Source organism: Anoplophora glabripennis, unplaced genomic scaffold (genome assembly GCF_000390285.2).
Source record: "Anoplophora glabripennis isolate ALB-LARVAE unplaced genomic scaffold, Agla_2.0 scaffold105, whole genome shotgun sequence".
NCBI lineage: Eukaryota > Metazoa > Arthropoda > Insecta > Coleoptera > Cerambycidae > Anoplophora > Anoplophora glabripennis.
Window position 1 is genome coordinate 142,970 of NW_019416276.1, and position 16,760 is coordinate 159,729.

Consider the following 16,760-nt stretch of genomic DNA (forward strand, 5'->3'; position numbering starts at 1 on the left):
TATAGGAAAATGAGGAACTCCACAGAATTTTCATATAACTTTGATGACCATTTGTTTACAGGGTCATCTAGAGTTCTTTGAACTTTTCTATGAAACAAATTCGCAGCAGTTGCTAAATAATTTGGTTTGCCAATTGAAATGCAACAGAATCATACAAATGCAACTTATCTATGTCTGATTTTCTTACAAAACTAGTACTGTTGAGTTCATTCTCTAAGTTTTGCAATAAGAGTGGCTCAAAGGAAGGAACAGAATGAAATTAAAATAGACAAACTAGACAAAGTAATGTTATGGAAGTTAGAAAGTAGAAGATAGAAATAGGTAACCTTTCCCTAGTTGTCTCTTCTCATCTCATTTGAAACAATTTGACAGTGTCTGTGAAACAAAGGATAACTGTAAACCGCATATTTTGTCACATTATTTGTCATGAGTGCTTATTCCAGTTTGTGTCGGTAGAAATTTTTAGTAACAATGGCTTTTTCTTTTAGGATATATTATGCCACGAAAGGATAAGTTCGAAAGCAATGCCTCATCTCGTCGGACACATACATACATGTCTGCCGAAGACCAAGCCAGTGGGAAGAAATCGTATTGGACGGAATTGGAGATAACAGGGACTATCCGTAATTTAAGCCCGAACTTATTTCAAATGACTCATCTAACAGCTTTATATCTAAAAAATAATTGTCTTCAGAGATTACCCACTGATATATGCCAATTAACAAATTTACGTAACCTGGATTTAAGTTATAATAAACTCCGCTCACTGCCTGCTGAACTAGGAGAACTTATACACCTCAGGTGAGGAAGTGTGTGTTGTGGTTTGAGGTTAAGTGCATCAGTGTGTCTTATTCGTGCCGTTTAGTCTAACCCCTCGTAAACGTAAGTAGGTGCAATCGGCTTTTTACTTCAGCGCTAATATTGATGATATTTTGATTTGTTGATCAGGGTAAGATTTAAGCTAGAAAATAAGGACAGTCTCAATGCCAGTGTTTAGAATATTTACAGTTCTGAGGTTATATTTACTTAACCTATAATATGCATTAATTGAAGTAATACAAGTATATTTCTTTAAATAGAGTGATCATATTGATTTATATTACATAATTTTAATCTTGTTATCTTAAAAATATTATACATGCACAGCAAACGTCAACAGCTTCTATAAAAATATACTTTTAATAACATCTATCTAGATATGATCATGATTGATAGATTTATTAACAAACAGTCAAAGCTTAGATAAAGATGGATATATATTTCTTTAATATACGAGTACCACCATTCGACAAACCTCCAGTCCAAGCGATGCATTTTAAAAATATGTTTTTATTCGGTTTTGTACGCACCATATGACATTTGAATTTTTAATAAATGCTTATAATTAGATTAATTATTGTGTTGAGTAGAAGCTATAAAAAAGCCATGGTGTGTTTGTTGATTATTGTAACAGAAATGAGTCATTCTACTTTTGTAAATAAATTATTTTATCGCATATTTGACAATAATTTTTTTATAAATTATTACATTAAATCTTACTCCTGATCGGTTTTAAACTGTAACGAATTTCCAATGTTTGCTTAATTGTGGCTAAAGTGAGGTCCTGTTCAATTCGGTTGTGATGGAATAGAGTTAGAGAAAAAAGTATTTATTTTATTAAATTTAGGGAAACGTACATTTTGATCAGTGAATGGTTGATTTTTTTTGCGCTTCAAAGGTGTAGTTGTTATAAGAGCTCGGGACATGTTGCAGAACCATTTTTTTTCAAAATGTTTGAAGAATTTTTTCCCAACACATTTAATTTTTTGCTTTTATTGCAATACAACTGGGCGTATAATATTAGCATAGGTATATGCATATATTTTTTTACAACGGAATTGGAATTGCTAATTTAACGGTATCCAAAATCCAATTTTTTTCATCTCTGCAAACTGTATCACAATGTGCATGTCTCGAACTACAATTATAATCCTTTTGTTAAAAGCTCTCTTTTATGCTGGTTTTTCATTTTAAAAAATAAAAAATATTGTAAGCGTTTCGTAATTCTTGAACAGAAACACTCTTACTAAACTATTATAGATACAAATGAAAAAGGAGACAATACAGACAAATCGTGAATGGACTATTTCAAATAATGTGCCTCCACAACTAAGTCCAAAGAATTATTAGCCGTAGGAGAGTCCACAGCGGATTCGGTTGCAATATTTACTGCGATTCACCTACTTATCGTTTACCAAACCGACCCAAATACTAACCCCGTTTACTTTTGAAAGGATATTAACATCCGTGTACCTGTACCTTTGCCCCTGCTACGTCCCCTTTTTCCGAGACCTGTTCAACGAAATCAGTACAATTTCCCCCTATCCGTCCTTACCGACCCTCGTATATCACGTGGCAATCATGTAAGTCCCCTAAACTCACGTGCCTGGCGTCTCTCCGGACGTTACACTCATGGGGCCTTTGTTTTTTAGGGAGTTGCATCTCGCCCACAACTACCTGAGAATCTTACCCTACGAACTGGGCAAACTCTTCAATCTGATGATCCTCAGCCTTATGGGAAACCCACTAAGCAAAGACATTATGCAGATCTACAGTGAACCGAACGGGACGCAGAAGTTGCTCACTTTCATGCTGGACAACTTGCAAGGTAAGTGGACTTTTATGTTCGAAACCAGACTTTTTTTTTTGTCCGTTACAAACCAGATAAATATTTTTTTGACAGTGCATTGTTACATATTTGGATAAAACACTTTTTACAGCGATATTACATCTGCTAGATCTATCTCTAATAATAAACGAGATGGTCAAGAATGTCTCAGTTTATTGTTAGCATACTCTTGGCTATATCTTTTTTATTATCGGAGATAGACCTATCAAACCTTATATTATTGTAACTCTGAAAATACTGTTATGTCCAAATGTGTAAATGTTTGTATACAGGGTGTTCTATTTAAAGAAAACGCAAGTTTAATAAAAAAAATATTGGGAATGCAACAGTAATTTCATTTTTTCTCTGTATACTTTTAAAATCAAAGAAACTTTTCTATAACTTTGATTCATACAATTTTTTCCTAAATATTAAAGCAGCATAGGGAAAAAATTACTTGCTTCTGCAAACATTTTAGATTTTTTTTTTTGGAGTTACTGAGCATTATCCACTAATAATTATAATTTTTATATTTTTATGCGCAAAGGTTGAAGAATATTTCTAACCCAATCTATGCGTGATAAATTTTATTCGAGACAAAATGTCTTCTAATATTTTTCTATGTTTAATATTTTTATATATCAAGTTTACACATTTTTTATGATTTATTTTTATTTTTTTGTTTTATTTTTATTGTTAGATATATTTTTTCTTCATAAATTCTTTCCAAGTACATAACAAGAAAAAATGTTTTAATTTTCTTCTGGAAATATATCTCAAATTACTGACAAGAATACGGTTTACTAACAGTTAAAGTCTTTCCAAAGTCAGTTGACCATGTAAAAAAACGCCTGGCAATAAAATTTAACGACTTTCATAGGCGCCCCTAAAAAAGTTTTCTGCCAAAGGTAAAAAATTATAATAATTTGTGTGTAATATGTAGAAAATTTCTATTACATGTCCATTTGGCCAACAACATATTTTAATTATTTATGTCCTCAAATAATTTTATTATATTGATGGTATATTTCGTTTTGTTCCGTTTGAAAAGGTCTCCAAAACGCCATGTTGTAATAATATTATTTCTCCCTTTCCCAATTGTATCAATGATTAATGGTGCTATAATAAATTAAAATTACTTGAATCACAACAAATTCCGCATTGCTGCACTGCACTGCTACGCAGTTTGTCAGCTACTTGTTAACAGCTGAGATTTATTCCCCAGTCACCCAATGCAGTTGTGTTAGATTTCGTTTACCCGCGCTCGCATTCTTCAACTGGACGTATACATTTCTACCACCTCCATGTTTAGTTCGACCAAACCTGTATATAGGTATGGCTAAATAAATATGGGAACAAAGTTTTTCAAATATTTCAATGCCGAGTTTTTTACCGAACCTGGTATATACAGTCAACCTCTTGGTTCTTCAATTGATATCAGAAAGACTTTACCTGTTAACTTTATGAAGAAGCATGAAACTTTTTTTTTAACACAATATACCTACAATTCGTAAATATTGTTGCAGTATTTTTATATTTGTTTCATGTTCATATTTATCCTATTTACATATGTTTTGTTATTTATTTTGTCACCGTTTATTTATTTCTTAAATTCTCAACTGTATATTGTAATGATAATATCTCTACCTGTCATTCTAATCGCAAAGATTAGTCCAGAAATCGGAAACTTGTGTGGGGGAGGGGGCGGCGCATTATTCAAGAAGCCGCATTTTCATAATTAAAACAGGAAAAGACATTTTAGTTGTCTTCTGTTGACATTTTGGTCATGTGTCTTGTGTTACCGACAAGAATACACTTGCTAACAGTTACCTACTAACAATTTTTATTATTATAACTTTTTGTTTAAAGCCGGATGAATTTGTTAAAACCTAAGGACATGTCATTGGTATTGGAGAAATAATGTATGTAAATATTTTTCCATATAATTTACGTTCTTATTTATCATATTATAAACTACTGGAAAAAATTAAGGGAACAAAAAATGTTTTAGTGATTTTTGCAAGACTGTAAAAAATGGTTGCAGTGAGATAAAAAGCCATTTGAAGCTTTATTTAAGTCTCAAGTTTGAAGAGATATTTCGACAAAAAATTTATTTGAGCTACGGTTATCGAGAAAAAATTATTCAAATTTTTTTTCTAACTTAATTAATGAAGACGTTAGCTTGTTTATTCAGGTTCAATTTGGTTTTTGAAAGGTCTCGGTATGACTATTGATTGAAATGACACTTTTTTTTATTATTGATAATTCAGCAACAAATTATTGCATAGTAAATCCAAGAGCAGTTTTTAAAACTTGAATAAATTCTCTAAGGGGAGGTATCATTGTCTTCGAAGCAAAAAATTTTTTCATGCCTAATTTGAAAAAAGTATAAAAAAATGACTTTTTACGGTTTTTTAGAAAATTTACAGCAAATTTACAAATGTTGACGAAAAGACAAATGTTCAGAGAAATTTTTACAGTTCAATGTTCCCACCATAATGTAAATCGACAAGTTGATCCATCAAACCGTATTTCTGTTCCATCCGAATGGTCAAAGTTCTTGAAATAATTAAATTTGTTGCTAGGAGATAAAAGTGTAATTTTTCATTCAATGTCTCGGCAACAAATAATCATATGGAGATCTTTCAAAAAGCAAATTGAAGCTGAATGAACGAATTAACTGACCTCTGCATTGATTGGGTTCGAAAAAATTTTGGAAAATATTTATCTGGAGGTGTTCATTTGATTGCTCGATAACCGCAGCCCAAAAAAGTTTTGAAATTAGACTTAAAGCTACAAACTCCTTATTCTTTTTTCTCGACACGATCACTTTTCACTGAGAAACAGCCTTTTAAAAAACTCAAAAATTTTTAAAAATTTTTTTGTACCTTTAATTTTTTCCAGTAGTGTATTTTATCATTTATTTTACAATCATTTATTCTTTTTTAAATTTTTTGCTGCATGAAATTTCTTCATAATTAAAACAGGAAAAATTTAATTAATTTACTTTTGTAGACATTTTGGAAATATTTCTTGAGTTACTTACAAGAACAACTTCAATTTTTATAACTTAAATTTTTATTATTTTTTGGTATTTAAATTGAAAAAAAAAAGATTTTGCTGTGCAGACATTTTAGAAATATTTCTGCTTACTGACATTAATAGAATATTATTATATTATTATATTTCAATACATTTTTTTATTAGTGTACATTTACATATTTATTCAGAATATTTATATTTAATCAATTATTTTATCCTTATTTTAATTTTGTCATTAGCTTTCCGTAAATTTTTCGCTATTTACTTCAACTTTACTCTTTCTTTATAGACATTTTAGAAATGTTTCTCGAGTTATTTGACAATACTGTGTCCGGAACTGGATATTTTCGGTTAACCGCACACGATAAACTGTATCCAGAGTATTTTTAAATCCATACTTAATATTTACATTATCTATTCCTTACGCGTACGCGAAGCAAAACAGCTTGCTTACGATTTATTCCGTTGCGTAACTTCCATATCAGCGTACCTAAGCCGCTAAACTGGGGTAAGAAACGGATTTATATAACCAGTTGGTTAGGCAACCGCCTGTGCTTGCTTGCGTGAATCATGTTGTATAACTGAAATCGGTGTTGGTTTTTTCGCGTTCGTACGTAGGCGGCGGGTTATGTACCTAGTTTTATTAACTGATTATTTAATAATCCGTTGAAATAATTAAGCGGTAATTTGTATGCGAGACGAGGGGCATGGTTCGTTCTTGAAATTGACGCGCCATTATGTAATAAACTTGCATTGTAAATGGTGGAATATGACACATGATAATTTATTGTAAGAAATAAACAGGTAGCAGCAGAACGACTGTGGTTATCTTGCCTGTAATTAAGGTGGTTTCGTTATTGATTGAGATTTAGAGTATAATAATGCAACACACAAAATTTCATTAAAATCGGTTCGATAGTTTTCGCAAAATAATTTTTTTAAACAAAATTTAAAAATATTTTTTCGAATTTTCAAAATGTTGCAGAGCCTCAAATAAAGCATCTAGATACTTGGAAATTTTTTCACATAGAAAAGCCCGCTCAACCTTCCAGATGGTTTGTGAAAAATTGAAATAGGTTGATTATTTTTAAACAATAAGATTACATTTATCAATTTGCAGTTTAGTTTTTTCAAAAAATTATAATTTGAAAACACTATTTTTTCGTAATTTTATCTGTAGTTAACCAAAATTTTCAAATAATTTTTTGTTTTAATTTGTTTAAACAAAAATTATTTAAATGTAATAATTATAGATAAATATATTCATATTCAGAATGTTGAATTATATACGTAAACTATTCTTTTTATTGAAAAAGTGCAATAGCATAGATAAATAATAAATTTTGTTTATAACAAAATATGTGCAAATTAGACAGTTGGAATTACGATATTCGAATTCCTTGGCTCGCGAGACATCGGATTAAAAAAAAAGATCGAAATTGGTCCATTAGAAGCCGAAATAATGCAATTTTTTTTACCTTCGCATTTTGAACCTCCGAATTCAGTCTCGGAGCGAAAGCCCCCTCCCCCACTTTTCGTGTTTTGAGTGACTTTTCGCGCGTGCGAGCGACAGCTTTTCCGCTGATTTATCTATGTTGCCGATAACTTATGCATATGAAAATTTTTTCCAGCTTAAAACTAGGAAAAACGAAGCCACTGGATTAAAATTGTTTATAAATTAACGGTAAATGCCGATAAACTTTGACCGCTTTATCTCGAGAACCAATAAACGGAATTTAAATTAAAAAAAAGAAGTGTCATTCCGAGTACTTTAAAATGATACTTTTTGAAAAAACTTAAATTGCAAATTGATAAATATAACACAGCCCCACAAAAAAAAAGTGTTCGGACTTGTGGGTCGGACATATGTATTCCCATGTATTTTTCGACGCTGAATCCGATCCCGAGCTCAGAAATGGCCCTCCACGTCTGGAATTGGCCCCAGGGGCCAAAAATGGCCTCTATAGGGCCTGAAAGATGGATTCCGGAATATGGTGAGGTCGAAGGTGCATTTTAAAGCCAAACCCGGATTTGTGGTCGAAAAGTTTATGGCCAACTGAAATTCCCCGTTTGGGACCGGGAAAATGACCCCTTAGGGGCCGGAAAATCGTGTTTCGGACGTCGCAATCGCAACAGTGGTGTTTAATGGTTTTTAAATTCTGAAATTCGAGCACAGTTTTAGTTCCAGAATTTAAAAGTACATAAAAATACCACTGTTGCGATTGCGACGTCCGAAACACGATTTTCAGGCCCCTAAGGGGTCATTTTCCCGGTCCCAAACGGGAAATTTCAGTTGGCCATAAACTTTTCGACCACAAATCCGGCTTTGGCTTTAGAATGCACCTTCGACCTCGCCTCATCCCGGAATCCATCTTTCAGGCCCTATAGAGGCCATTTTTGGCCCCTGGGGCCAATTCCAGACGTGGAGGGCCATTTCTGAGCTCGGGATCGGATTCAGCGTCAAAAAATACATGGGAATACATATGTCCGACCCACAAGTCCGAACACTTTTTTTTTGTAGGGCTGTGTAATCTAATTGTATAAAATTAAAAAAAAGTGTTAACTTTAAAAATTTACTGTGGCCGTTCTAATCTACCTATTTCAATGTTTCAAAAACTATTTGAAAGATTGAGCGGAAAGACGAATCCTAAAATATCATGGTTTGCGAGTCACCCTTTATAATAGTTAAAGAATACATTTATGCGGTGTTGCCAGATTTATTAACAATATTAAAATATTAATTTCTGAGGTTGTTTTTGAAAATTTTTCACTCATATTATACCATTGAAAAGCCAAAAAATGCTCTACTTGCTTAATTTAAAATTCAATATCAGTAGCATAAGTAAAAATAAAGTTGATGATGGTTTCTCACAATGGAAACGTCGCAATGAGAATCTAAATATACAGTGAAATTCATCGAAAAAACTTGCTGTGTAAAAATGTTTTCAGATTTTAAAAATTCCTCTAAATAAAAAAGTACGGATGATTTTCGAAAACTTTTTACTTTTTTTCAAAAAATTAAAAAACCTGAAGATGGTTCACAGTGTATAATCAGCCCAATACTTGATTTCTGTTTTTAAACAAAAACTAACTGGAATTGAGTGATCTGGCTGTGCCGAACTTATCCTAAAGCGTGTGGTTCTCTTTAAAGGAAAACGCCTGTTGGTTTTAACCTCAAAATGGTGCAGTATCGGAATCTCGAGCCGCCTCGTTGCTTTTGACGCGTTTTCTTTCCTCCGTTAATTTAAATTTACCGTTCCCGCAAGGCGGTTGTCAATGCGAAGCCCCCAGACACAGCGAAGCCCTCTTTATTTCCTTTGATTCTCCGTGAACTCGCTTGGGTGTATCGGGGAAACCTCGGGCCGTACAGAAACTCGTTATCGGCGCACAATTGAATGAAAAGGAAATGTCACAATAGATAAGCAATTAACGCCGCGTAACCCTTAATTGTGTCACGGCACTCGAATCGCTCGGTTAACGCCGAACGCGAATATAATTAATTACCGCCGGCGGATTGGGTCTACTTCAAAGGATCGTGTGACTGGAAGAGGGATAGGTATTGGAGGATACGCGTTTTGCGGGTCTCCGAGTTGCTAATTAATAAATTTGTTACTAAGTTAATTAAATTTACGTAATTTTTTTTGTACAAAAAAGTTTTGCGAGCTGTCAGGGAATGCCACAATTAATACAGATAGTTTTTTTAAGTTAAACTTCGGAAAATTAAATTGAATTAAAATCATATGATCACAGAGAGTTTTGGTATTGTAATAGGTTTTTAATTTTTGCAGTAAGAACATAATTATTAAGGAAAAAAAAAAGAAACTGATATTGTATCAAAAGGGGGGGGGGTCTATTAAGCCGGTTTTCAACCCCGTTCATTTTTGGCCAAATAAAAAAACATTTTTTTTTATTATTTATACCCAATAACTAATCGATTCCACCTAAAAAGGGACCTCCCACCTCCTTCCTAGTCAGGATCAAGGTCAATTAGAGGTCAGATTGAGAAAAAGTGCATTAAATTAAACGATCTCGGAATCAAGATTCTTGGGTCGCTGATGTCCGAATGGGAGGTTAGTTTGTCTGTATCAGGCCATTTTAAGGTTGTTTCAAGGTCATTTCATGGTCGAATTGAGAAAAACCGAGCAGTCAAGTCCAACCACCTGTAGGCCAAGCAAATAAAATTTTTACTCGAAAAAAGTCGCTAAAATTGATGGTTTTCCCTGCAAAGTGAAAAAACTGTTTTCCTCACTTATTTGTTTAAATAGAAAAGTTAGCTAATAAAAGTTTTCGACTCACGAGATGAGAGATGTCTTGTATTATTATGTTCCTTTAGACAATTTTACAATAATATCGCGGATAAGACTTTTTTCGAGTTTTTCTTTTATTTTCGCTAATTTTCCTGGTGTACTGTTATACAGGTTATTTAAAAGTCGTATCAAGGTTATTTCAAGGTCAAATTGAAAAAACCGAGATAAAGTTTTAGGTCAAGAAATCACTGGTGCAAAATCCTACAACCTCTGTCCAGGTCATTTTTTTGTCGAATAAGTAGTTTTCGAGATAAAAGATCTGCTCATTTGCTCCTTCAGATGAACTTGCCTAATCCTTGCGTAACTCTAAACCTATTTTTAGTATCAACAATTTTAGCTTGGGTCGAAAACAGAAGGGTCTGAAATCGTCCCTCACTGAGCCTACCAGAAGACTCAAATCAACCTTGGAATAACCTTGTTCTTTTATTAATGCATAGGTATAAATAGACCTCGAATTCGGACATAGCGACTATAAGAATGGTAATTGATTTCAGGGTTTATTCCATAAAGTAACATTCAAATGACCTTAAAATGGCCTTCAAATGACCTGTCACATATAAAGTGACCTCAGATTTGAACTCAGAAAATACTTGTATAACAGGCGGTTAGACTTAATAGCTTGGCTGTTATCAACTTGAAATGACCTTGAGACGACCTTCAATTAACCTGATACAGACAATCAGACCTCGGAGTCAAACTCAGCGACACCAAAATCCTTTATAATTTGGTCGGACTTGATTGCTCGGCTTTTTCTCAATTCGACCTTGATATGACCTTGAAACCTCTGAAATGAACCCTCCTACGAACTTCCATAATTTAAAAGTTGTCCCTAAAAATATCTCTCGTAATAGCTTCTAGTAACTTGCTTACAATTTATCTATCATTAAAAGTTGCAGTATTATAACCAAAACTGAATAAAACTATTATTTTTTGTGAAATAATAAGTATTTTGCCATTGTGGGTGAGAGATAAATTACAAAGTATATGTCATATTGCTTTAACTTAATACAGGGTGGTCCCGAGGTAATGGACGTTAGTCCAAAAGTTGGTAGTTAAAGAGGTACAAGGTGTTGAATGTAAAATATTATTTTAGTTTTTTTATTTAGGTATTTCTTAATAAATGAAAATATCCACACAAAATTTTGGGTTTGGGGTTCTTTGGGTCGAGGAATTGAAATATGTTCACAATTTGTGATAGTTCCTAGAGGGCGCTAGCTGCAGTAGATTGAATGTGTTAAAAACGACAAAACTTTTTTATACTTTAAGGTGTCTCATCTTTGGGATCAAATTCTTATTTTCCAACTTTTTTTCACAAAAAACGCATATGTTGTGAAAGTATTTGTCTCGCACCGTTTTTGAGATTTTGCTTTGAAACTTCCAATGCTGATAGTTGACTTAATGAAAATTATTTAGAAATGTCAAAAACAAGAGTTTTTTAGAATTAAAAATTTCAATGAACAGTTGTTGCCGCACTAGTTGCTGAACTCAATGTTATAGGGTTATGTATAAATGGACTGTATTTATCGTACTTTTGGGATAGCCTAGTGATTGATATGATAGAACTTGTAACTGGTAAACTTGTATTGGAGATGAGAAAACATACAACATTCTTCTTTGAAGGTTTAATATGTACTGCCCAACATGGGCGCTTTTACTTTACATTTGTCTCCAGAGGGAGCCATCTGACAGTGCTGCCAACTAGAGGCTACATTAAATCATAAATTTTTAAATTTCTAATTGGCCCCAACAACAGTAATATAATAAACATTAGTAAAAAATATTATAAAATTATATAATAATTGCTCAAAATGTCCACCTCTAACTTCAATACATTTATTTTAAAGTATAAATATAGTTTCTCCACAGACAACTGATTTCATGTAATCCCAAAAACAAAAGTCCATGGGGTTGAAATCAGGGCTGCGAGGAGGCCGTGACATTCGACTCCCACGATCCGGAAAAGTTTGATCAAGATAGTTCCGCACTTGATCAGAAAAATGAGGGGGAGTCTTGCAGTTAATTTAATAGTAGATCATCCAGGTTTAAATTCTTGAAAATGTGCGACAGTCGTTGAGGCGAAAGCTCGTCGCTTGTGTTGCTGCCAATGGTGGACATTTTAATTTTGCTATCATTTATTTGATTTGCTGACATCCATTTATGAATCGTTGTCTTAAATCTGTTTCATTTTCTACTGACTGGTGTTTCATTTTTTTTACCATAAAATACCCATTAAAAATTATTTTAAGATTAAATTTGAACAAAATAAGTTATACCTAACTCGAAATTGGTTTATTGTGTAAAGAAAATGCAAGAGACCTTTTTTTTATTAAAAACATAACAGTAAATTAAACGCGCCTAGTAATTTTTCTGAAAATCCAGTGGCGTAGTTTTTCTGAATGTTTTAATGACAAAGCTTTCGTGAATCTCCGCTACTGGTTGACAATTTATATAGAAATACATATACTGAATTATTACCTTTAAATTAGTTACATTGTTTCTGTTAACTGAAACAATGTGATATTTTTCAAAAACTTTAACGCGCTATCCATATTTGTACTATTTAATATGCCTGAATGTTTTGGTATGTAGATTGCGCCCTCTAGTGGCCAAGCTACGAACTTGAAAACTATCTGTTTCCAGCGATTTCTCTTGGTCGAATTATTATTCAAAATTTGTTTCCAAAAGCTCTAGGGCCTATACTTTCTCTAATATGGTACTATTTTATGTCCTGAATCCGCCCCTGGCTTTTAAGTCGTGTACGGTTCATCCGCGACCTAACTTATAACTCATTTCGTTTGTTTTCCGTACATCGGGAATCTTAACCGTTACAGACGTCTTTCCCGTTTAGGATCATCTCTCGAATATGTTAATCCTCTCCGCGTCCAATTCAGGTGTGCAACGGGCCTGGAGTGTGAGAACTGGCGACGACGTCCCGTAGCCCGCTTGATTGACGTCCGTCGTACGGGCATAACTGTATAATAATCTCAAATGTATAAATAATGCCCGTTCTCGGTGATGCAACGATTATTTTGCGCGGGTATGCGATCCCAAGGAGAAGGGAGAGGCTGGCCGTCCGTCCGTTCCTCGTCCTCAAATGGGCATTACGCTCCTTTCTCTTCCATTTTCGCACGCCCTACTAACGTCTAATGGTTCTGCTCCATGTACGGGGTGTCCTAAGCTGGCGGTTATCCGCGCTAGAGGAAAAAATCGACAACGAATTTTCTATTCGGATGTACGGGGCGCGCAAAATAAATGTTTTAAACGGATAAACTAGTTTGTGACGTCATTTAGTGTGATCGAGGATCTACTCGATCATATAGTTCTGCGCTCATAGTTTTCTTAAAGAAGGAATTGTTTTTCCCGGTAAAATAGCACATAGAAGGAAGTCTGAAGCTCCCCCTTTCGAACAAACTTTGTTTCATGCATTTTCATCAAGAAACAAAAGAGTAGTCGCATATTTAGTGCAGCGCTGCCTTGAAATACATGTTTTTCTCACTCATTTGCATAAGAATCTTCATTTTTATGTAAATCCCTAAATATCTCCTAAATAACTCACTGTACAAAAAAATTAATAGGAACCTTTTTTGTAGAGAATTGTATGTTCTACAACTTTGATCCTTTACATCGGGGATGCATAGACTTATAGGGAACAGGGGCCACTCGGGAAAAATATAAGCCAAGGACGGGCCACTACAAACAATATTTATTAACACAAAATTTTTTATTTTTAAATAGTATGAAATACAATGATAAAAATAAAATAACCTTCAAAAATGTTTGTTGTAATAATTATGTAATCATTACAATGTAATATTTCATGTTTTATTATTTTGATGCATGACATTGCATTGAACTAACAAGTTTTTTTATATTTGGCTCCACATTACTTGTAGCCACACGTATAATTGCTTCCAAATTTTCATTTGCCAGACGGTTTCGGTTTTTCGTTTTGTTAAGTTTCATCACTGAAAACGTTTGTTCACAAATATACGTCGATCCAAATAAGCTTGCGCATTTCAATGCATTTATTCGCAACTCTTTATAAGCGTTTTTATCAACGCAACGGTAGAAGTTGAGTAAATTACCTTCATTAAATTTGTTTCTTAAATTATCATCATTTTGCATGTCTATTAATTCCAGCTGCATTAATTCCGGCGCATTTTCGGGTGAAATGTTGAAAGGATTGCTGAAAATGTCCAATAGCGGTTTAACTTTTTTGAAGTCTACAAAACGATTTTCAAAAGCTTGTATCAAAATATCAATTTTTTCAACATGAGCGAAATTGACGTCAGTTTTATTGAACTTCTCCATAATTTTTTTGTAGTTCGGAAAATGGCCGTAATTGGCTGAATTGATTTGTGTCCTGAAAAGACTCAATTTGCATTGAAAGGACGAAACATGAGAGTATAGCTGCGAAATCAATTGATCTTTGCCTTGGAGTCGCGTATTTAAGACATTCAAGTGATTTGTGATGTCTACAAGAAACGCTAAGTCACACAGCCAATCAGGGTTGTCGAGTTCGGGGACGTCGTTTTTCTTTTCCGCCAGAAATAGTTGGATTTCTTCAATCAAGTTAAGAAATCGCTGTAGTGTCAACCCACGACTTAGCCACCTTACTTCAGTGTAAAACAGGAGATCACCATATTCGCTTTCAATATCCTCGAGAAATTGTTTGAATTGTCGGTGATTGAGACCTCGTGATTTTATAAAGTTTACGGTAGGTACTACAACTTTCATAACATTTTCAAATCCCAATAATTTTGAACAGAGGGCCTCTTGATGTATAATACAATGAAACTGCATTAATTCCTTGGTATTTATGTTTTTAGTTTGTAAATATGTTTTTAACAGAGTTACTATCCCAGATGTACTTCCAACCATTGAAGGTGCTCCGTCAGTTGTAATTCCAGATATTTTCGTTAAATCCAAATCCATTATAGAACATTTTTCTAGAAGAGCTTTGAGCATGTCACTTCCCCTGGTTTGACTTGTCAAAGAACTCATACCAATCAGTTCTTCACTCACTTCAAAATTTTGCGTTACACCTCGTAAAAATATTAATAGTTGAGCAGTTGAACTTATATCTGTAGATTCGTCGAGCGCTATAGAAAAATACTCAAAACTTCTCGATTTCGTAGCTAATTGCTCTTCTATATTATCTGCTAATGCGGTAATTCTTCTTTGAACAGTCATCCGATTTAACTGAATTTTTTCAAACTTCTTTACATTTTCCGGACAAATTTTTTTTGCGGCGATATCCAAACATTGCTTAACAAACTCACCATCTTTAAAAGGCCGACAAGTTTTCGCTATTATTCGAGATATTTCAAAGCTAACTTCAGTGGCTGTTTCAGCATCTTGAATTGGTTTTGTAAACATAGATTGCTGGCCTATTAGTTCCCGTTGTAAAGTGGAAATTCTTTGCGTTCGATTTTCGCCAGTTAATTTGGTAAAAGTTGGATGCTGGGTTTCATAGTGCCTTTTCACATTATATTCCTTCGGAATAGAAACACTACTCTTGCATATTAAACAGACAATTTTGTTATGCGATGAAATAAAAAAGTATTTTTCGGTCCAAATATCATGAAACTGTCGATTTTCATCTTCAACCTTACGACTACGTTTCTTACTGGGGCCTGGTTTATCCATATCAAAATTAATATTATATGTTACAGTCGGTAAAAGCCAAGTTCGAACGACGAAATATTTACTCGTCACAGATTACAGTTCTCAAACAGTATAACGTTCGCTTATCCGTAGTCAAAACTTAACTGCCCCGGTAGCCGGCGATGCGTCGTATTTATACGAGTTACCAAACATCGAGAACCATCCACTTTGTTCGGGGATCGACGTGTTTCGCGAATCTGTAATCTAGTTGATGCGACAGATTTCTAGTCTCGTAATAATATGCTTGGACCGGAGCGCGGTGAGTAGAATACTTTTAAAATTCGTTGGCGGGCCGCATAAACATCGACAGCGGGCCGCGGTATGTGCATCCCTGCTTTACATATTTGTGAAATTCTCAATACTTTTCAAGTTATTCACGAAACGCTTTTTGCAGTTTTCCGGCCATTTCCCGCGAAATTCTTCATGACAATGTGTACTATGTGCCTATTATTTGGCGTATGTGACCTGACTACTAAAAATGTCTATTGAAGCCATACTGACGTCACAGACACAGTCGGTACATTTGTCATGAATTTGATAACAATTTTTTTACTTAATTATACCAATCATCGGTTACATCGCAATACCTGTTGGATGCGTTCTGCCAGTTCTGCCGCTCGTACTAAATATTCTCCAGAGCATATCGAGGTGTGCGTGCACGTATCCACTTTCTATGAAACCGTAAAACGAATAGCACCCATATTAACAACGACAAACCCTTAATTTGTTGCGCTTACCGGTAAAGAACTTGTACGGATAATAATGATGCGAAGTATTTACTTTTCGGGTATGGCCGACGGAGCAGACATCCAGAGGATTGTGATTACGTATGATTGTATGGTATCTGACGTGAAAATTGTTGTACTTCGTGACTGTGTTTGTTGTCTCATTTCCTCGGTAGAGTCAATAAAGTTATTTATCAGTTTCAGTAACTGAAGTCGGTATGAACCTTTGTTCTAAACTGTTTACTTTTCGAGGATTTTGGAATATTGGTGGGCTTATCTGAAGATGTTCGGAATAGATTGATGAAACTTGAGCTAGTGATTTAGGAAAGTAAAAATGTATACGGCCAATGGCGGATATACTAGGCAGATTGT

At 34.1% G+C, this 16,760-nt stretch overlaps 1 protein-coding gene across 2 annotated transcripts in view; it reads left to right on the top strand.

The window, feature by feature from the left end:
* LOC108903194 (CCR4-NOT transcription complex subunit 6-like) overlaps positions 1–16,760 on the top strand; it is a 340,221-nt gene that overhangs the window by 308 nt on the left and 323,153 nt on the right. The window contains exons 1-3 of one of the 2 annotated variants that reach the window (XM_018705284.2): positions 224–321; positions 489–801; positions 2,472–2,647. In XM_018705284.2, the coding sequence (XP_018560800.1) occupies positions 497–801; positions 2,472–2,647 (481 nt within the window). In that variant the 5' untranslated portion in view covers positions 224–321; positions 489–496. Of the gene's footprint in view, positions 1–223; positions 322–488; positions 802–2,471; positions 2,648–16,760 lie in introns of those variants that run through there. The other variant, XM_018705283.1, reaches the window with a different exon arrangement.